The sequence below is a fragment of the Merops nubicus genome, unplaced genomic scaffold (genome assembly GCF_000691845.1).
Source record: "Merops nubicus isolate BGI_N331 unplaced genomic scaffold, ASM69184v1 scaffold13009, whole genome shotgun sequence".
NCBI lineage: Eukaryota > Metazoa > Chordata > Aves > Coraciiformes > Meropidae > Merops > Merops nubicus.
The window spans coordinates 8,915-30,365 of record NW_008630255.1 but is presented as its reverse complement, the minus strand read 5'-3'; the positions used below and the strand labels follow the sequence as shown (position 1 = coordinate 30,365).

The following is a 21,451-nucleotide window of genomic DNA, read 5'->3' as shown; positions in this document are numbered from 1 at the left end:
CTGCTCTGGCTGTTTCCCATGCCAACTGTGGGCAACCTCAGGTCTCTGTTTGTACCCCCTGTTGTGGGCAGAGTCACATCTTTTGTGAGATCATTGGGGGTGGTGTCAATGATGTACCAGCTGATTGATCTGTCTGTACCCCCAGTGATCATTCATGCAATGTCCTTCTTGTCTACAATACAGTCTGTGTATTGGTTCATCTTCCTGCTGGTGGTGGTATAATTTTTGTTGGGCCTGGTCATTGGCAAAACAATGGGAAACCCCTGGAAGTGAGAAAGCTGCTTTTGAAGAGAGGAAACACCCTGGGATAGGGCAGAAGGGACCTGTGGAAACTCCCACTCCAGGCAGCACCAGCAGTGCCCTGGGCTTTGCTCTGGCCCCAGGCATGCTCACCACGGTGCTTCCAGCAGCAGGAACAGCCCCTTTACAGTGTGAACACTTCAGCACTGGAGTGTGACATTTACTGTCCCTTACCCTACTCCCCATTGCCACACATCTCCCCACAGAAGCCCCCCAGGCTCCCTCCTCCCAGCACCCTTGCCCCTCCACACACACTTGCTCCATGACTTTTCCCCCCTTCTGAATTAAACGAGAAGCCAGCTCTGTGGGCAGTGCTTTTAAATCCACCTCACAGATATTTCTGCACCTCCTGATTTTGTTCCACCCCCTCCCCACCCCCATCACTCCCCAAACCCACCTGTGTTTGTAGAGATAAAGCACAAACCCTGCAATAATCAGGGCTATGAAAGGCACAAGAATGGCAGCTGCCACAGAACTGCTGTTGGATGCAAAGTGGTGTCCTATCGATTCAGGATCATTTTCCATCATGCTGATGTCTGAAACACAGCAGAAGGAAACACAGTTCAAAACCCTGCTGTGGGAAATGGGGTTTGCTTGAGTGGGAGGTAACATCATCAGCAACAGAATAAGATGGTAAGAAGTGTTGCCTCTAAAAGGTCATCAAAAGCTGCTGAGCTGCATGAAGAATGGTTTGGAGATCTAGTCCAGCTTAGATGTCATCATTTATTTAGAAGTGCAATTAAAAAGAGATGTAAATAGATTTATCTTACCCACAAGCTCAAACTTGGATGCTTAAAGTTAGGCTTCAAGGGAGACTTTCAAAGGCTGCAATAATGAGCATCTAATTCTCCATAAAGATGACAAGACTCGAGGGTCAGATTTCAAAAATCCTAAGGGGCTGAAGAGCTCAAGCCACATTTTAAGAGGTATTTAGGAACTTAGACCTTGGGTTGTCTAAGCTCTCAGCTGCCTCTGATTTCTGAAAGTGAGATCAAGACACTTTTTGTGGTAGCAATGGAACTTGGGGTTATAGGTCAGACATCTGACACCACGTGGGGAAGGGTGTCCAGGTCCTATCTGTGGCTCCAAACTCTAACCTGTTTATTTTAATGCCTCCTTTTGTTCCTAAGTAAAAATTGTGGTGTTGTGTTGTCCACCTCCCACAAGTCTTACATTACAGAGGGGTTTAGCAACCCTTGCCAGAACATCCAGTGTTCCACATATCTACTATTTAAACACAAGCCAGGGCAGAGCTGCTGCATCAGTCAAGGGAAAAAGCAGTCAACAGAAGTTGTTTACCAAGTCTCTGAAGGCCAAACTGCCCGAAGCCTTTGCCACGCACAAAGCCCTGGTACACAAACGTGCCACTTGAAGACTCTGATGAGACCTGCAATGATGGGAGAGCAGAAATCAACAGATTTGCTCCACAATTCCCTGGGACTTTAACACCCGTCGTATCACAGCCTCTTTCAAGTTCATGCATAGCAATAATTTGATTCAATTCCCCAGAAAAACGTGGCATTTTTTAAGAAGTCTGACTGCCCAACAACTTGTTAAGAGTCTCACTTCTCAAGGGAAGGAAAACAAACAACAAATAATCTTATTTGCAATAAACTGGAGAACATATTGCTGATCCAACAGGGACAGCAAAGGCTCCGGGCTACAACTGGCCGTGGGTCAACCAGATGCATGTTTCTTTTAAGCTTCAGTGGATCTCTTAAGGGCATGAAAACTCAAGACACAGAAACTGGGCTGAGAAGTTGACTCCATAAGGGAAGATGAGCTCTTCTGGCTTCATGTTTAACAGGTATAAAACATTAACGTGGAATTAATTACGTTGGTTTCTCCTTTTGGAAGGACTTCCAGATACAAGCCCCAGGGCAATAAAACCCCCCAGAGCTGCAAGGGAGCCCTGAAGAGCTGACTCTTGTGTAACATCACCTCGTGTGCTGGGAGAACACCCTGTGACCCCTTCAAGCAGGCAGGTCACTGGAGGATAGTGGCCTCATCTTGCCACCAGCTAAAGGAGTCACTCCCTCAGCTTCAGCAAGAGAAAAGCTGGGGCTGAGAGAGCAACAGGAGGAGCTGTGTGGGTGGAGTTTGTGGATGACATGTCCGTGCACTTACGTGTCCATCTAGAGCCCATTTGTCATTTTTGAACTTGTTGACAAAGATCTCCACTGGCCCCGTTACTTGATAAACCTGGAGAAGCAGGTGCACATCATCTTTCTTGTAAATGCCTGAAAAATAAATGAATTTTCATCTCTAGATCACAATGAGTTTGAAGCAATTAACTTTATACGTGAAAGAGTAGTGAAATCACTTCATCATCCTAGAGTGGACAACAGCTCCACCTTCAAAGCCTATCAGTGGGCAGCACACCACAGACAGACCATCCCACATCCACCCCCAGGCTATTAAAGAGAGTTTGCTCATGGGAAGAGACTCAACTCTTCATGCTCATGTTCAGGTCACGTTGCTGGATCAGTAACGTGCTGCTCCATGGGGCAGGGCCAAGGAGCACTGACATCACCTTGGTTATCCTAAACTACAAGCCCACCACTCCAGCACCCAGGAACAGATGATGGACTGGGCTGAGCTGCCCCTCCAGGAGAGCCACAGCAAACTCAGGTATGTGATTTTGTCCAAGCAAAGACTGGAGACTTCAAACCTGGGTGGTTCTGTAAAGCTCTACCAGAGCATGACCATCACTCGTCTAGCAGATGACACTGCCCCTCGCCCTCTGACACCACTCATGCCAAGTGTGAATCCCCAGCAGTGGCCAGTCTGCTCCCTTACCAGACACCTGGAGCTCCACGCCACTGTGGTCTATCAGGGTGGCATTGACCTTACTGGTGGCAGGGTCAAAGCTGGTGACAGACAACATCGCAGGCTGCTTCTTCCCCAGGTATTCATAGGAGCCTTTCCAAAGGGAATTCCTTGCAAACACGTCAGCAGGCACTAGAAACCACAGCAATTGGGGGTGAGTAAAACAAGAATATTGCCACTAATTTCCATTTCTCAGAAACCCAAATAGAGCAAATTCCTTTCTTTGAATTGACAAATGCATATCTAAACATTTCAAATCTCACCCACTCGCTGTTATCACCACCAAGTACAAAGCCAAAGACAGGAGAATAAACAAGCTGACGAGTTTAATTTTGTTGTTATGACAAAAAATGCCACTAAATTTTTTAAAACAAACCAGCCTCTGAAACAATTTCTTAGGAAAAGCTAACAAGACCTTTTGGGGTTTTTTTTTGGTGTGTATGGGTATTTATTGTCTTTTTTTTTTTGTTTTGGTTTTTGTTTTGTTTTTTTAAAAAAAAGGTCTAACATAAAACATCCTGGAGGATTCAAATCTCCAGAGTGCCCTGGGAGGAGGGCAGAGGAGTTGGTGCCCAGTTCCCTGAAGGCACCTCTCCATAACCAGTGAGGCACGGACAGATGGGGCACGGGGGTGGCTTCCACCAGCCCAGCAGCCCCCAGACCTGCAAGGGCAGTCGGGCAGCTGGCTGCCCTGGGGAAGGGGTGGAGGGGATGGGCTCGGTGAGGCCCAGGGCTGGCTCCAACCTGAGACCTTGGCCTACCTGAGACCTTGGCCTACCTGACACCTTGGCCTACCTGACACCTTGGCCTACCTGACACCTTGGCCTACCTGAGACCTTGGCCTACCTGAGACCTTGGCCTACCTGACACCTTGGCCTACCTGAGACCTTGGCCTACCTGAGACCTTGGCGAGCGGCGGGTCCCGCGCGGTGCCCACCGGCCTCCCGCTGGGCCGGACGTCAGCTGGAAGAGAGGGAAACCACTGCTGGCATTTTTATCAGGGTTTTTTACCAGGATGACACTTCTGCTGTGCTGGTGCCACCGCAGGGCACCTTTGGTTGGCATCGCTCAGGGATGCAATGTGCTGCACGTCCCCATGTCTGGGGGGTTGGATGAGTCCCTGCCCAGCCCGTTTGAAACGGCACCGAGATTTCACAACTGCCCTCCCCTGCTCCACACCACGTGTCCAGGCAAAGCCACCCGGCTCCAGGAGAGCCACACAGCTCCACTACAAGGTCAGAGCATTCCATGTTCCTGAGCTAAGACCCTGAGGTAAGTAAAAGAGGGGGTGAGGTAAAGAAGAATTGTTGTCTTGTGCAGATGCACCTCAAATCCTGAGTTCAGTTTTGGGCCCCTCACTCCAAGAAGGATCCTGAGGGGCTGGAGTTTGGCCAGAGAAGGGCAATGAGGCTGGGGAAGGGTCTAGAGCCCAAGTGTGGGGAGGAGCAGCTGAGGGAGCTGGGGGTGCTGAGCCTGGAGCAAAGGAGGCTCAGGGGAGACCTTCTGGCTCTGCACAGCTCCTGACAGGAGCCTGGAGCCAGGTGGGGGTCAGGCTCTGCTCCCAAGGACAAGAGGAACCAGCCTCAGGTGGCACCAGAGCCGTTTCCTGGGGCACCCCCAGTGCCAGGGTCACCCCACCCAGGGCTCTCACCCAGGCAGATCGGAGGCTTCCCCGTCCAGCTGCCGTCTGCCTTGCAGGTGCGGTGCTCGGAGCCCCCGGTGAGGTAGAACCCACTCTGGCAGGAGTAGATCAAGGTGTAGCCCAGGGATGGCAAATCCAGAGCTCCCACGTTGGCGTGGGAGGGCGTCTCTGGCTGCTTGCAGTGGTGAGCTGGAAAGCACAAGGAGAGGAGATGAGAGACACCGTCCAGCCGGCCACAGAAGGGCAGAGTAGTGACACCAGGAGGGCAGCAGGGACAGAAATTCCTTCCCAGAGCTTTTTTTCTGCTGAGGGAGACAATGCCATGCCTGGATTTTCCCCAGCTGGATGATTTAATGAGAGCCCTTCCCGTGCTTTGCTGCTAGATTGTTCTTTCTGGCTAAAGCTCTTGGGGCATCCTTCACTTGGTTCCAGCTTCCAGGAGATGAAAATCAGGCTCTGCTGTTCCCCACCTTTTCAGGGGAAAAAAGGCAAAACCCAGTGATGCTAAAGATGCTTCCCTCCTTCCTTTGAGCTCCCCAGATCCGTGTGCCAGATCTATCTGCAGACTGAAAACTGCCTTTACAGGATTATCAAGACCCAGTAATTAAGCCAGTGATTCCACTGAATCCATTACAGTTCTGGTTTTGTATAGTCTCTCCTCATGGTGCCAGTATCCCACTAATAATCTGCACCCACCAGTCCATCAGATCAGACAGTAAGTCCCCAGAAGTGTGCAACAGTCATGAATTCCTGTGACTCCTCAGTAACTTTTGGGATTTGGCCACAGAAATCAAAGCTGACCTTGCCCAGCTCCTGCCACCAAAGCAAGTCCGTGGCCACCCTGCTCTGTCAGGTCCTGTTGTAAATGTGTCAGCACTTCCCTTGAGAAGTTACAACACAAAATGGATAAATCCCAAAGCCTGGAAGCTCCCCTGCTGCAAATCTGCCCTTTCTGCAGCTCTCAAACTGCTCATGAATGCAAACAAATCCTCGGCAGCCTTTGTGAGGTGTTATCTTCATCCTCCTTCTACAGAGGATGAAACACAAACCCCAGAGAGCTGGAGGACTCACCTGGACTGGGAGCTCTGGGGTGCAGCTCAGCTGGGAGGCAGCAGCTCAGCTCTCAGCAGCAGCAACTGCAGCCAGCCCCATGCTGCCCATGAGAAGCCTTCACCCAAAACCTAGTAGCCTTAAACTTAAACTCAGTAGCCCTTGCTGGCACGGCTAAGCCAAAACCATCCTCTATGTCAATGCACCAGGGGCACAATCCCATGTAGAGCCAGAGCTGCTGCTGCATCCCTGCATCTCCCAGCTGAGCAGAGTGAGCCTGTGAACGTGGGGCTGTGTTCCCAGCACCCAGGTGAGCAGTGGGGAAGGGCAGCTCCTTCCACAGCACCCCCCCTCCTCCTCTGCTACACGTGAGAGGTTTTTAAAGGTGGGTGCCCCAGTTGGGCTGCAGCACAAGCACCTACAGGGTTTGTTAGCAGAAAAAATCTCTCACCAATAAACCACCTCACACAAGGGAGAAGAAAAAGCTTTTTAATACTTCTGATTCAGGGGCTATGATGGATATTACCACTTAAATAACATTAAACTCCTTCTGGTGTAGCAGGGAAAAGATGATAGACAGCTTAAAAGAGCCAGCAACATGTTATTAAAGCTGAGGAGAAACACTGCTCTGCCAGAGAGCCCTCCTGGCTAAATGTTAACCTCAGTCCCTGGAGTGTGAGCTCACATCTCAGCCATCAAATGCTCTTTCAGAAGCACAAAACAGAGTCTCACCTGAAACCATGCCTCTGAGGAAGGGACAAGTGAAAACAGCATCTCAGCTGAACTCAGCAGTGAGTGCTGGTGTAGCCTGCTCAGGAGAGAAGTGACTGTGTGATCTCCCTTTTCTTCAAGATGTGTTTCTGGAGAGCTGTCCCCCACCAGCAGCTCTTTAGAGCCACATTTGCAGGGCAGCAGCCCCGGGCAGCAGCCTGGACAAGGCACCAGGGTCCTCCCCCCAAACCTCCCCCAGACTCACGGACGCAGTCGGGCTGCACGCCGCTCCACGTCAGGTTGGGGAGGCAGGTCCTGGTGGTGGAGCCCTGCAGCAGGTATCCCTTCTGGCACTTGAAAAAGATGATGCTCCCCACCTGTCAGAGGAGATAAACCCATGTCATCCACCATCCACAGCCACGGGCTCACCCGCTTGTGATACAACTTCTGTATGCTGGAGAGGTTCCACCCTCACCACCCTGCTCAAGTCTGGTGTTGAGGGACCTCCCAGAGCCCCTGGGAAGCTGTGGCCTTGAGCTGCTGCTTTTGGTGATGGAGCCAAGGCTGCTTTGTCTTTGAAATATACCCCAAGCCAGCAATCAAACAGGGGCTATCAAGATGGGCTGAAATTTTGGCCAAAAGGGATGTTCAGTGTGAGCAGGATCAACAAACTTCCTGTCACTACACTGTAAATGCCAATCTGCAAAAAGGGTCACAAGGCCCCAAACCCAATTTCTCACCATTTCTGAGGTCTGCTTATACATCCTGCAGATTATCCACTTTTTTTTGCATTTGGTTTCAACCACATTATTATTATTTCAACCAAAGCAGTACAATGTTGTGAGCCCTGTCACTGCAGCTGGATTGCCTTTTAAAAGCAGAACATGCTGGAATAAAATTGCCAAGCAGGGCTTTGGGCACCCTTCTCACCTTCCCTAGCAGGGCTGTACCCCGACAGCCACCTCCTTGCTGACCCTGCAGATGGGTTTCAGCACTCCTGGGCTCTCAGCTGGCTGCTGTGCTCCCCTGGACACCCAAGGACACCCTTTCCCTGGGACATTCTGCTCCAGCCACCACCTCACCCCCTGCATGAGCTCCTGAGGTGGCTCCACCACGGGCTGCAGCTCTCAGACCAGCATCCCTTACAAAAGTCAGACTAATGGTGTCTCAGTATTAATTAAAAGCTAGAATTAATTCATTAAAACCCAGGATTAAGATAACTAATTAGCAGAAAAACCAAAAGGTCCATGCTGGTAGGAGCAGCCCCATGGTATCAACCATCCCAGGCCCATCACAGGGAATGGGCACCCGTGGGGCCAGCAGCTGGGGCTGGGGGTGCAGCACCCCGGGCACTGCTTTGGGTTTTCCTCTCCCTTCCACTGATTTCACCCTGTACAGGAGCTGAGATTCAGAAAACCACCTCCAGAATTTCATCTGAAAATTAATGGCAATTGTGTCTGCGACATGAGTATTCATTACAGTAATAACTATTAATTAGCACTCTAATTAATACCATAAATAAGGCATTGTTAGTTAATCCCACACAAACACACTCTGAGGTCTCAGGGAGCACACCAGGATGTCCTGCTCACAGGAGGACACGCCAGGGCTCTGACAGGGAGTGAGCAGAGCGAGTGCTGGGGTGCAGCCGAGGGGACCCCGCTGCTGGGGCAGTACCTGGTAGCCCTGGGAGTTGTTCTGCATCCCGAAGAGAGGCACGCCAGGGTCTGCACACGTCGTGAGGCTGGGGTCTTGAAAGGAGAAAGAAAAAGCAAACGAAGAGGCAGCGTTTGGAAGCTGGAAGCCAGGGCAGAGCTCTGCCTTGCCCTGCTCTCCACGCAGAAGGATCGCGCCGCGCCCGTGCCACGAGACTGAAATACTTTGCTGCAGAAGGAATGCTCAGCAAGGAGGGCAAACACAGGGAGCTTTGTGTTTCTGAAATCCCTGACTGTTGTAAGGCAACCTAACCAGAGGCACTGCCACCCAGGAGGATTCCCAAGAACAGGAATCGTGTGTCAGGGATGACTCTCCCCCTCCCCTGTTCTGCACACGAACAGTGCTGTGCCCTGAGCTCCTCCTGGCCACCCCTGCACCCAGGGCTGACCCTGCACCCAGGGCTGACTCTGTCCTCTCCTGTGCTGGGTCAGCACCTTCCTCCTCCTGGGCTCAGCTCAGCCATTGCTCACATGCTCACCCTGGAACCTCCCCCTATTTCACAGTGATAGATGGGGGCTGGGAATTTTAATGCATCTCAGATATATAATCTCTCTTTATGCCTCGTTTATTCTCAACCCATCAGAAGATGAATACTCACAATTCTGCAGGGATATCTGTTGCTACACTTCTAGCATCTACCACTTTCTTTTTTCCCAGCATGTTGACAGCAGCAGGACATCAATGGAATTAAGGCAGAGATGCATCACATCAATACCAGCATCCCAAGCTGAGCAAAGAGAACTGAAGCTTCTGTCTGAAAGGCAGTTCAGCAGCAGCAACTTCCCTGCTCCTTGGGAGCACAGGATGGAGCAAACCTCCATCCACAGGGATGCTCTGGAGCCCAGCCAGGGGTGGCTGCATTGGCAGGGAGCTGGAGCACCCACTGAAGAGAGCAGTCAGAGGAGAGCCTGCTCTGCACTCCCAGCCTTCTTCCCTCCCCTTGTGACAAGAAGAACCACAGCAAATCCCTCCCTACACTTAATCAGAATACTCCCACTAGCAGGATTGTCCAAAACTAAGCCAAGTCTCAGCAGTTCAAAGGAGTGGGACAGGAGTGACCTGTCACCAGAGCCTGCAGCTACAGGACAATGAGGCACAACTCCTGTACCTAACAGCACAGTGGTTTATTTTTATGCCTTTATTCCTTAGGAGGTGACTTATTGGTCTCTTCACACTGAAACATCATGCACTTGCTGGTGTCACCCCCAGGTCCTTGGAGCTGCGATGAGTAACTAAAGGAGGGATACAGAATGTGGCTGATGTGGGGCTGTGGCACACAAGCCAATTCATTTTCTGTTTCTCAGTTCCACTCAGCATTTGTCATCTATCACTGATGCAGTTTCCATGGAAGCCCCCAGATAAATCACAGTGTCTAAAAGAAATAAATGAAGAGCCCTGTCGCTGGATGAGGCAGCAGGTGATGGATGGCAGAGGGTGGAGGGCAGAGCCTTGGTCTCCTGGCTGCATCTGGGGGGATCTGTGGCAATGGCAATCTAATGGATCTCAAAAACGGGTGAGATCTGAATAAATACAATGCTTTGGGTTCAGCTGCTTGTGCCAGGAAGTGACATTTTTGATTAAGGTTCTGTAGACACATGAGTCTTCTCCCTCTTCATGGTTTGTTTTGGGGAGACACGTTCTAAGTGCACTTCAGCAGCAGCACAACCAGCTGTATTTGCTGGGTTGGACCCCAGGCAGCTCTGGAGGGCTGGGTGCCACGTAGGTAAGACAGGATCCCAGACAAGGATTTGGAAGAAAGTGATGAACCACTTAAAGCCAATATTTACAACAGCAGGCAGGGGCTCCCAACTCTTTGTATGTGAGGAATCTCCTGGTGAAATCAACTTGGAGGTTCAGGCCATGAGTATTTTCACACTACTGTAACTGGTGATGGATTTAAGCTGCAGCTAGGACAACTGACAACAGTGGAGAACAGCCTGAGATCTAGTTCTGCCCCAGGTGCCCACACAAGGTGAGGATGGTGGTGTTCAGGCAGAGTCAAGGTGCCAGCACACAGCCCACAGCCCACATGGTTTATCACTACAGGAGCTCCAGAGTTCAGGAAGGTACCCAGAGCTTTAAACAGGCAAAGAATGCTGTGACTAATTGTGATCACACACCTCCTGGAGGTTTCAAAGGGCTCTGGAAGTCCCAGAAAATGGCCACCTGAGGAATGTGTGGGAATTTCAGCCTGAATCCCAACACTGCAGCTAAGCAAAGCGATTTGGAGGATTTTGATCTCTGTGTACAGCACTTTTATACTTGTAGCAGTTGCTGTTCTGCCATTCTGGGTGTAATTCAAAGGCAGCAGAGAACATAAGAGCTCTCCCGTGTACCCTTTAGGCAGAACTGGGTTTTGCTGCCCTTCCTGTGAGCTCTGCTCTGCAGCAGCCACGGCTGCTCTCCGGGGTCAAACTGCATCTTCTTTTTCACGAGCCAGCCTCTGGGACCCGTGTGTGGTGCCACGCTCTGCAGGCTCTCCCACAGCCCATCGTGCAAAGGCCAAACCTGGGGGTTCTGCCAAGGGACTTCTCCCTCCTGCCCAGCAGCAGCAGGAGCACCGTGCTGGGGAGCAGCAGCAGGGAGCAGATCACCTTCCTCAGACACGTTATGGACTGACAGCAGGGCAGGAACGATGGGGACAGGCGTTGAGTCTGAGCAGGGAGTCCCAGGAGCAGCAGAGGGGTTGTTTACCACCAGGCAGGATGCACAAACCAAACGCATCATCTCCACCCGCTCCCATTTTCAAGGGAACAAAGCACCGACCTCTCTGAGCCCAGAAATGAAACCTGGGTTTGCTACGAAGGGCAGACCCCAGGTGACCCCCCCCAGCTCCCAGGACAGAGGATCTCCCCTTACCTATGCAGCTGGGCTGGGTGCCACTCCAGGTCCCATCAGACTGGCAGAACCTCCGTGCTGAGCCCACCAGCAGGAGCGGGGCCACGCAGGAGAAGGAGACGGAGGAGCGGTAGGTGAAGCCTCTGTCCTCCCGCCTGCCCTGGGCAGGGATCCCAGGGTCCCCACAGAACACGGCTGCAAGGGGCAGAGAACCACGCTGAGCCAGGCCAGCCTCCTCCTGAGCCAGGCCAGGGGCTGAAGCTGGCCCAGAGCCCTCCCCCTGCCCAGCCCTGCGCCCGCCCGCGGAGCCAGCAGTGCATGGGATTGCTGCTTCCCTTCCCATTCCCTTCTCATCAACTGCTGTTGATTAACTCCTATATTCTCCCCCCTCTTCTCTTCACTTTTTCCCCCCCTTAAACAGCATGCTTAGCTTTAAAATGTTTCTCTAATTGCACGATGTCAAATTGCTCTATGGTTCCGTGTCACACAGAAAGCCTGCTAATTACACAAGAGCCAAGCAAAGGTGCAAGGAACACGGTGAGGGCTTTGTAGGATTTAATATGAAAATGGCTATTGTGCAGCTGCCAGCCACTCAGCCAGGAAAAGAAACTTAACTCTGCCGTTATCATTACCAGACATTTAACTAATTTCTTTGCATTAGTTCCTGTATCAAGCACACAGGTTCCCACCCAGCCAGAGCTCTGCCTCCACCAATCACCCCGAGCTCCTGCTGCAACACCACCCTGCCCTTGGTCAAAGGTTTTTCAAGAGCTCTGACTGCAGGAGCCTCAGTCACTGGGAAGATACGTGGACAAACAGCCAGTTTTGAAGATGTCTGCTGGACAGGAACATGTGAGATCTTCAGACCTGTTGCAGACGTGACCTTGCATCTCCATCCTAAGAGGTGGAATGATGACTGTGTCCCCCTGGCCACTCACTGCCTCCTCGTTACAGAGGTGCCTGGTGGGGACTCCCAGCAACCTGGCTGCTGTTGGAGGTGGGCAGAGCATTCAGATTTCTATCTACAGGCACTCTAAGCATCACCAGGTTTCTCTCTAGCACTCAAAGCTCCCACTGACTTCACCTCATGCAAGACTTTCCCGGGGCTCAGGAAGCAGGCATGGTCCATCTGTGCCCTCTGAGACACTGCCAGGCAAGGCAGAGCTGACACTAAAACCAGCTACACAGACACCACAGATGATGGAGCATCAAACAACCAGGTCTGCAGCCCAGCCCCAGCCAAGGGGGTTTCAGGCAGGGTCCTGCCCCCAGCTCGGGGCAGCTGGCTGCCTACTCACGGAAGCACTGGGGAATCTCCCCGCTCCAGGAGCCGTTGCCCTCACAGGTCAGCACTGCAGGCAGGGAGAGCTGGTAGCCCTCCAGGCAGGCGTAGCTCACGCTGGAGCCCCAGCTGAAGTCTGAGCCCACGACTTTCCCGTTGGGGATGGCTTGTGGGGGTTTACAGATGATAGCTGAACAAAAAACAAAAGCAGGTTCAGTTCTTCTCACAGCAGGTTTTTTTTTTTCCATTAACAAGCAAATTCATGCAGGATCAAAGTTATATTCTGCTCTCCTAGAGCATCTCCTAGGACTGGCCTAGCAGGGGACTCTACAAACTTCTCCAGCTGTGCGTGCTGTAGTAAACCTCAGGATTTGACTTTGAAGTTTGGAGTTAACCCAGTCTCTAATCTCCAAGTCAGATTTCGGAGGCGGTGTTCCTCTCCAGCTGAAGCCAAGAATCCACCGTGACTTCGTGTGAAAACTCATCTGCAGTTCCCTGACAGATTCATACATTTTGGACAACCTGGCTGAGTTTCAGATCAGCAGTTGAATCAACAACTAGTCTGTATTTCATCCACTCCGGGGTGGTTGAATGTGACATTTTTGCAGCGCTTTGCTTTTCAGCTCAGGGGAGCACTGGGAAAGATGCTAAGCTCATGCAAATCAGCCTGGCCTCCAGATGAGACTCTGGCCACACTGTATTATTCTTGCAACATTAGCTCGGTGGAGAGAATGAGAGGAGTGTAAGAATTGCTCTTCACAGCCTCTGAAGGAACTGGAGTGTATTTAGAATTTTCTATACGGTCTGAATTTATATCAGAATCATGACAGGCGAATTTTCCAGATTGCTAAGGAAGTCCACAGAGCCTGCTACAAGCCTTATCTACGCTCGGTGGGCGAGTCAAACACTCACAGAAGAGATCCAGCCTGTCCTGCAACTGCTCTATTATTTCCCTTTCCTATCTCTGGACTACAGAGACAATCTCAGAACTGAGAAGTAATGAAAGGAGGTGGAAGAAACGTTTTTCAGCCTTCTAGATGACGCCAAAAAGCGTGTGCTTGCAAAACACAATATTTCATTCCAGTTTGATCTGAGGTTTTGTGAAGTCACTTTGCTCTCTGTGCTTCACTCTTCCTCCTCTACTACAGGTACAGCAGCAATTGCCTCCCTCCCAGGCATATTGTGATGATTGATAAAGCAAGCAAGGTGTTGTTGATAAAACTGTGCAAGTGCCACAAACACCAGGGATAGATTGAATCACAGGGCTGAGAAGGTCCCAGGTGGGCTCCAGGCACTATGTAGCAGTTGCTGCCTATTACCTTGACTCAAGTTACAAGAAGTCTGGGGCATGTAAAAGTTGAATCCTTCAATATTTAGAGAGCCCAGTCTTACCCTTGCAGGCAGGCTTGGTACCGTTCCAGGTTCGGTCTTTCGTGCAGGTCAGAGAAGATGCCCTGTCTGACTCCATCATGTAGCCAGGCGTGCACTGGAACACCACTGTTCTGTTGTAGGTGAAGTCACTGCCCAGCCTGATGCCATTGGCTGGCACACCAGGGTCACCACAGTTGATCACTGCCAGAGAAAAAGAAAGAAGCCTTTCTGACCGACCCTTCTGGAGCCCCAAGAACCTGATGGTCCTGAGCGTTTTATAATGCAGGATGGAATCCACTCAAGGTGGAGGAAGGTGTAGCACAGGAGCCCCAAGAACCTGATGGTCCTGAGTGTTTTATAACTCCACTCAAGGTGGAGGAAGGTGTAGCACAGAGGATCTGCAGAGCTGCACTAGCTATGGACTGGGCTGGGCTACAGCACGTGGAGAAAACGTTTTCTCCTCTACTCAGTGGAGTGAGCAGTGATCTTAATGGCACATCAAGACCTTGCAAGAAGTATTAACACACATTAAACATTAAAGAAAACCTGGGTCGAATCTGGGCTAGCTGGCAGCCAGTTTGCCCATGGCAGCCCCCTCTCTACCCCAGATACTGACTCTTATGTAAGATCACGTTTGCCATCAGCCACGTCCCTGCTGCAGGCACCTGCAAGTGGAGCTGTGAGGAAACCAAACACGTTCACTGAGGGCTTCTGAGCAGGGGCTCTGCCCACACACAGCCCAGTGCAGGGCTCATGTTCAGAAGCAGCCCTGGAGAGCCCCTCCAGCTCACTTGGCATCTACTCATGAAGTTATAACAGACCTCCCTTCATCCAGCTCGAAAAGAACAAACCCAAAGCAAAAGTTTTGCATTAGGTACCTGCAGAAATGGCAGCTTGAGAGACCACTGCTGCCAGCAAAGTGTTGAGCTGAGCTTCCCAGCGTGGCACCTGGGGTGTGTGGCCATCTACAGCGGGTGCCCCACAGCCTGACAACCCATCCCCAACAGCCTGACAACCAATCACCAACAGCCCCAACAGCCCCACAACCCATCCCCAACAGCCTCACAACCCATCCCTAACAGCCCACCCCAGAGCCTGGCAGCGCCGTTCACCTCATCCTCCAGGCCCCTCTCCCAGTGCTCACCTGTACACTCTGGACTGGTCCCAGTCCAGGTGCCATTCACCGTGCAGTGCCTGCTCAGCACTCCTGTGGAGTAGAAGCCCTCCCGGCACTGGTAGATGATGGAGCTGGAGAAGACCAGCCCGTCGTTGAACACCACCCTGGCGTTGCTGGGTGTCCCTGGGTTGCCACAGGAGATAACTGCAAAGCAAAATGGCAAAGTTAAGAAAGAGGAACGAGCCAAAACCGACCTCCACCCCAACCAAAACCCAAAGCTCTCCTCCCACAGTTGGCTGTTGGTAACAAAAGCCAGGTTAGCTGCAAAGGCCATGGGTCAGCTCAGACAGAATGGGCTGTTCCATGGAGAGTCAGCCACATCGACCCAACAGGAGCCCAAACACCACTCCCCAGCCTGGAGCAAGGGCTGTGCCCTGCCAGGCACGCCCCAAGGCTGTGTGCAGCATCCCTGCCAGGGGGCTGAGAAAAAACCTCCAGCCCTGCAGCCCCTGGGTCCTTGAAGTGCCAGCCCTGCTCCTCTCCTGGGTGGATCCTGCAGCCCACCACCACCCCCAAGCCTGGCAGCAACCTCCTGCTGCTGCTCCTCCCCACTGAAGGAAGAACTTGGGACCATTCTTTGCAGGGCCTTATCCCAGCTCTGAGTCTCACACGTGGCCCTAGTTTAATAAAGCAGCTTGTGCCAAGCCTGGGGACTCCCCACCCTCCGGGAGCCTGGACCTGAGCTTTGCCTCTGGCCCCTTTGAGAAGCCAAAGCCACCTTTGCAGACTTCAAAGGAACAGAGGCAGGAAGGGAACCTGCTGCTCTCCCACTGCTCACTGCCCAGCTATACCCAATTATGCTCCCACAGGAGGGAGAATATTGTGGAAATACAATTATAGGTTTGTCAGTGCCCAAGTTTTATGTCTGAAGTACCTCAACACCACAACAATAAAACAAGCCTGGGAGTGAATGGTGGTGCAGGAAGCCCTGTCGTGACACAATAAGCACCTGCACTAATTGCATGCAGCCCTCATTTACTCTGAGACTATGGGACGTGGAAGAAAATCACAGCAATGAAGGAAAGGCTCAAACCACAACCCCCAGCTCTTGGACAAGGAAATTCTTTGTTCCCACCATACCCTCTGCAGGAGCATCACTCTGTGTGCACACAAGGTGACCCGTCCCTGCTCTGGGACCTCCCTCCCACCCCTTGATGTCCCTGGGTGTTCTCCATGGGGAGATGCAACTTCAGGACCCCAGAGGAGAGCGAGGAGCACAGGCCACCAAGGCAAGGTGAGAAGTCTTCCTCTGCCTGGTTTGCTGACAGCCTGGGAACACCCCAGCTCATCAGAGGCAGATCTGTCTGACAGGAGGGAACTAACAACCACCCTGGACTGCGTGCACAGAAACTCTGTGTGGCACCAGCACCAGCTGGGGGGTGCTCCCCTCCCAGACTCCTCATGCAGCCACCATCTCCGTGACACACAGTGTCATTGCCAGGAGATGCTGGGATAAAAGTCACATTCTATCAACCCAGAAAAAGCTCTAAATTACTCTTTCACCGCCTGCCCAGACATCAGCTGTTCTCTCCTGCCCAACGTGGCCAAAAGGCTCACAGATGACCCAAAAGTAATAACTTGTGTGACTACAAGGAGACTCGTGGGAATGGTTTAATCACAGAGCACCTCAGCTCTGACCTGCATATAAAAGGAGCCATAAACGAAGGGATGAAAGCTTTTGACTTTTAAAATTGTAATTGGAATAGAAATAGGATGTAATCATGTAAGTGAGCAGTAAGGGGGGCAATTCCCTTTGGCTTCAGTGGGAGATGTAAAATGAATGAGGCACCAAAGGAGACTGGTTTTGGCTTCGGTTACTGAACAGGTATAAATCCCACAGAGCCTGGAAGTCCCACAGTCACCCCCCCCAACGGCTCTTTAACAACCTCAAACTCTATCACCTTTAGCTGAAATCAAAATTCAAGACAACCTGAAAATCAGCAGCACCAGATGGGGATTTCTTAAGAGTTATTGCTTCTTTACCAGGACACTATTGCAGGAGTTGAAATGACTGATAGGGCATTAAAGGTTTGGCTCAGCTACAGCAAGGAGTGTGAGGGGTGCCATGGGCCAGCTTGTCCCACTCCCCTCACCCAAGACTTGGCTTCTGCCACCTTGCAGGAGACACGACAGACAAACCCAGGAGCCCAGACCCTTCATACTCCAGCCAGCAGATGTGCCTTGGACCCAAGAGCCCTGACTCCAGCCCCACAGCCTGTCCATACTGGGCAAGCACAGACCTGTGCCAGGCTGAGGAGCACTGCAGGGTGCTCCCACAGCACCAAACCCTGCTGCCACTGCTGAAACATTCCAAATGTCCCTGGGACTTGCAGCTATAGAACTCCCCCCCTGGTGTTTCTGGGTTTGTTTCTTTACCAAAGCAAGTCTCGTTCTGACAGTTATTGTTACGAAGTTGTTTTTGAGCAGACCCCATGGAAAAGGTTGCTAAATGCAACCCACTCCACCCCAACCAAGTTCTTGCACATCTCTGAAGCCTACCCACAGCAGGAGACTTTCCAGGTGGGGAGATGGGCTGAGCTCAGCATGGCAGGCTCCAAGCAACTCTGAAGCTCTAACAGGAGATGGCACAGAGAGAACCAAACACCTCAGTGTGCTCCTGAGACATCCTGAGAGCTCAGCTCCTTGCCCCAACCTGGGAGCTGGAAGCTCCTCTCAACACTTCACTGCTTCCTCAGGTCTGTGAGGTCGAGGGCACGCTGCTCCCCTGTCCCTCCCTAACTCCTCCATCTGTGTTACCCCACACAGCAAACTGGTGCCGTGACACTCTGTCCTGGTTCTGCCTCCCAGAGAGGAACCAGGTGTCATTTTTAGAATCATAGAATCATTAAGGTTGGAAAAGACCTCTAAAGACACCAAGTCCAACCATCACCCAGCACTACCATGGCCATTAAACCATGTCCCCAAGTGCCACATCTACTCCTTTTTTGAACCCCTGCTGGGATGTGACTCCAGCACCTCCCTGGGCAGCCTGGGCCAATCCTCACCACTCTTGCAGGAAAGAAATTCTTCTTAATAGCCAACCTAAATCTGAGGGTGTGAGCAGTGTGTGTGTGCTGAGGTGGCCCACGAGCAGAGGCAGCACAGATCTCAGTGTCTGCCTCCAACCCTGGTTCCAGCCCCAGCTGCTCCCCGTGAGCCCGTCCTTGCTGGGGGGAATCTTTATGCTACAAAGTGGCCTCTGCTCCATAAAACATCCCAACACTCAGAGTGCTCCAGAGCTCAGCAATAATTAATTTCATTCCAATCCATGCATGCTTTTTCTGAAGAGCTTGTTAAGATTCCCCTCCTCTTGCCTTCCTTTGCTTTTTCCTACGTGTTTTACAGTGAGAAGCTGCTGGGAGAAGGGAATTTCTCCAGGTCCTGTTCAGGCACTTGGCTCAGAGCCAGTGTAGCTGCCCATGAAATGAGTGATGCTCATTCTCCACCCAGAGCAGCCCTGGCCAGGGCAGCCCAAGGGCAGAGTGCTGTTACACCATGCATGGGAACCTCCCCAAGTTGTGCACAGCAAACACCTCCCTGCACACCCTGAGAGGGGCTGGTTTCAGGGGTCTCTCCTCCAGCCAGGGCCAAGAGAAGGCACCTTTCTGCACGAGGCAGCAAGCCCTGCTCTTCAGAAACTGCCCCAGGGACATGCTGCAGGCTGGTGGGTGCTCCCAGTGCAGGTCCAGCTAACACTGGAGCCACACACAGTCCCTGCACCTTCCCCCTCCTCCAGCCTATATCTTCATAACCTTCTTCTGGGCTCTGCTGCCATCTGACCGCCTGGCTGAAACACTCTCCTAATGATGTCTGACACATCAGGCACAACCTCCTGCTGGAGTAAGACACAGCTGAGAGCTTTTGGAGTCTCAAAGCCTTTGCTGCAGGGCTGGTGATTTCCATGCTGTTTAATTTAACCAGCAACCCATAACCCACCTAACCATGCAGGGAGAGACAGAAAATAGCAGCTTCACCCCACATCCCAGCCCCTGCCATCTCCCATGTCCTCAGCAGTCAAATGAGCATGAGACAAAACTCAGTTTCTTTCCCCAGTGCTACCACTTAAACATGTTTCTGTCTGTTGGAACTGCCAAGGAGCAGCCAGAGACCCATCTCAGTTTGGATGCACTTTCAATTCACTTGAAGAAACAATAAATATTATAAAGGCAAATTTTCTGGTCAGCCTCTAAAAGGAGGAGGGAGCGTACAGCAGAGTGGAGCTGATGAGCTCCCTCCTGCACCACTGCTCAGTGAACACAGACAGGGCATCAGGAAGGAGGAGGAAGAAGCCAAGAAACATCTAAAATTTCATTTACACTTTAAAAACTTGCTAGAAATTAAAGGTAAATGGGGCCTGAAACATGCAATTTTAGAAAGCCAGGGAAACCACTCTTACAGGGGACAACAGAACCAGAGCTATGTAAACCAGACTGTAGCAGGAGTCTCAGAAGGAGCCCCTGCAATTAAATTAACTCCAAACCATTTGTACATTTTGGAAAAAATCAGTTGTGACTTCTTCCTGCCTCCCTATTCCTTGGGTTTTCTGAAAAAAAAAACATGCTAGGGGGTAAAAGGTCTCAGGATGAAGAGCTGACGAGTTTCAAGGTGACCCCCCCATGCTCCCTGCTGCCAAACACGGTCCCTCTGAGGCCTGGTCCTGGCACAGGAAGACACCAAATGGTCAAAGATCAGCTCCTGGACTTCAGAGTCAAGCAGCTGCTGTGTAACTGCTCCTGTTTGGGGATCTTGCCCTCGCTGACAGGGGGAGAACAGCTCCTCTCCCCTCCCACTGCCGTGCGGACTCGCTCGGTGCCCCTGCACATCCACTCACCCACATGTCCCCCGCCTGCTGAAGGGACCCAGAGCTCTGGCCTCATCTAGCAGCTCGTCTGGGGAGCAATCTGCATTGACTCCCCTGGGCAGGTGAGTGCTGGTGACCTGTGGAGCCCCATCAGGTCTGATTTTGCTCAGTTCTGGTGACTGAGAGCAGTGAAGTGGCTGAGTCAGAGCAAACGTGCCGAGCAGCTCCACGGCCACGCCAGAGCTCTTCCACAGCAGCACTGAGACACCCCTTCCTCCCACTCTCCTTCAGCACCCAAATTCCACCCCGACTGCCCCAAATTCCACCCCCAAAGCAATCTCTCCTCTCCCTTTCATAAAACCCCGTTCTGGAGAGCTGGCTGTGACACCACAGCGCAGCTGAACACTGGCAGTGAACACCCCCAGCAGAGACAGAGCACACAGCTCAGCACTGCAAATCTCCTTCCGAGACTGCCCACTCAGCACTTAGCATTAAACGAGTGCATTATAGACAGAATGTTGTTGTTATTATTCCTCAAGCACGAAAAAAAACCAGCCAGGGATCCGTATTTTGGTGCTCCGGAAGGTGATGGGTTATTCATCCTGAGATTAATGAACTGAGCCTTTTCCACCCAAAGAAAAAAAAACACAGAGAATGGGAAAAAAAACCCAACCCCAAGACCCAAGTGTATTAATAACATGATTCAGTGTCTTTTCAATCAAGAGCTCCATCAATTTGGAATAAATTTCCAATTCATTTACAAGCTCGCTCTGAGCTTTTGGCTTTCAAAATAGCTGGAGAGAAGCACTTGCCCAGGTTTCTTTGCATTTGGTATCCTGCCTTGGGTTTGGCTTTTGTTCTTTCCCCCACTGAGTTTTAAACACTTCTATAAAACAGTAGCAGTGAGCAGCACAGCTTGGAGAATCCGGCTGGAGGTTTATTAGATTGGATTATAGGGTCTTACTTGATTCCTTCAAATGAAAAAATAAGGGGTTTGGTGTTTTCAAACACAAAAATATGCTTACTGGATTATAATTTGCATTTTGAGTTTCTGCTCAATGTAAATGACTCTGGTGTGTGCCAGCTCCAGCTCTGACAGAGGTTTGGAGCTATTGGCAATTCTCATTCCTCTGCATTTCCTCCACAAAGCAACAACGAATTGGGCTGTGGTGCCCACAGATCTCCTGAGGCCAAAACGGGGCAGTTCTGCCCATCTAACTGGAGATGGGACACAGATCAAGAGACATTCACCCCAGTGATTCTTCCAGAGAGCTTGAGAACGACAGCCTTGAGGGAGAGCTGAAACGAGGAGCAGATCCCACAGGCTGCTCCTACCCTGTACCCCATCCCAGATGTTGGCTTGTACCATGGATGACTTCAAACCCTTCACACCACCCTGGGGCACCTCGCACAGCAGAGCAGAGCTGGGCATGCAGGAGGGTGATGGTCTAGCACTGCAAAAGCCTCCTGTGAGACGTGCCCCCCAGACGTTTGGGAAGGGGGGAACTGAGGCTCCCTGCCACACGCAGCACGCGGAGGGAACGCCGAACACGGGGGTTATTTCTCCCAGCACCCAACCCTCCCCACTGCCCATCCGGGGACACCTCGGCAGGGCTGGCAGGAGGGGAGAGGCCGTGGGGTGGAAGGTACCTTCACACTCGGGCTGCGTGCCGCTCCAGGAGCCGTTGGCCTGGCAGCTCCTCTCGGAGGAGCCCCGCAGCACGTAGCCAGGAC

The 21,451-nt window shown here is 51.7% G+C and overlaps 1 protein-coding gene across 1 annotated transcript in view; it reads right to left on the bottom strand.

The window, feature by feature from the left end:
- The window catches only part of LOC103779592 (CUB and sushi domain-containing protein 2-like), a gene marked incomplete at its 5' end in the record, with an annotated part of 28,401 nt that overhangs the window by 565 nt on the left and 6,385 nt on the right, over positions 1-21,451 (bottom strand). The window contains 12 exons of the mRNA XM_008947229.1: positions 698-836; positions 1,600-1,687; positions 2,428-2,540; positions 3,100-3,261; positions 4,027-4,092; positions 4,781-4,960; positions 6,798-6,909; positions 8,210-8,283; positions 11,108-11,281; positions 12,385-12,558; positions 13,761-13,940; positions 14,884-15,060. Coding sequence (XP_008945477.1) covers positions 698-836; positions 1,600-1,687; positions 2,428-2,540; positions 3,100-3,261; positions 4,027-4,092; positions 4,781-4,960; positions 6,798-6,909; positions 8,210-8,283; positions 11,108-11,281; positions 12,385-12,558; positions 13,761-13,940; positions 14,884-15,060 — 1,639 coding nt within the window. The remainder of the gene's footprint in view (positions 1-697; positions 837-1,599; positions 1,688-2,427; positions 2,541-3,099; positions 3,262-4,026; positions 4,093-4,780; positions 4,961-6,797; positions 6,910-8,209; positions 8,284-11,107; positions 11,282-12,384; positions 12,559-13,760; positions 13,941-14,883; positions 15,061-21,451) is intronic.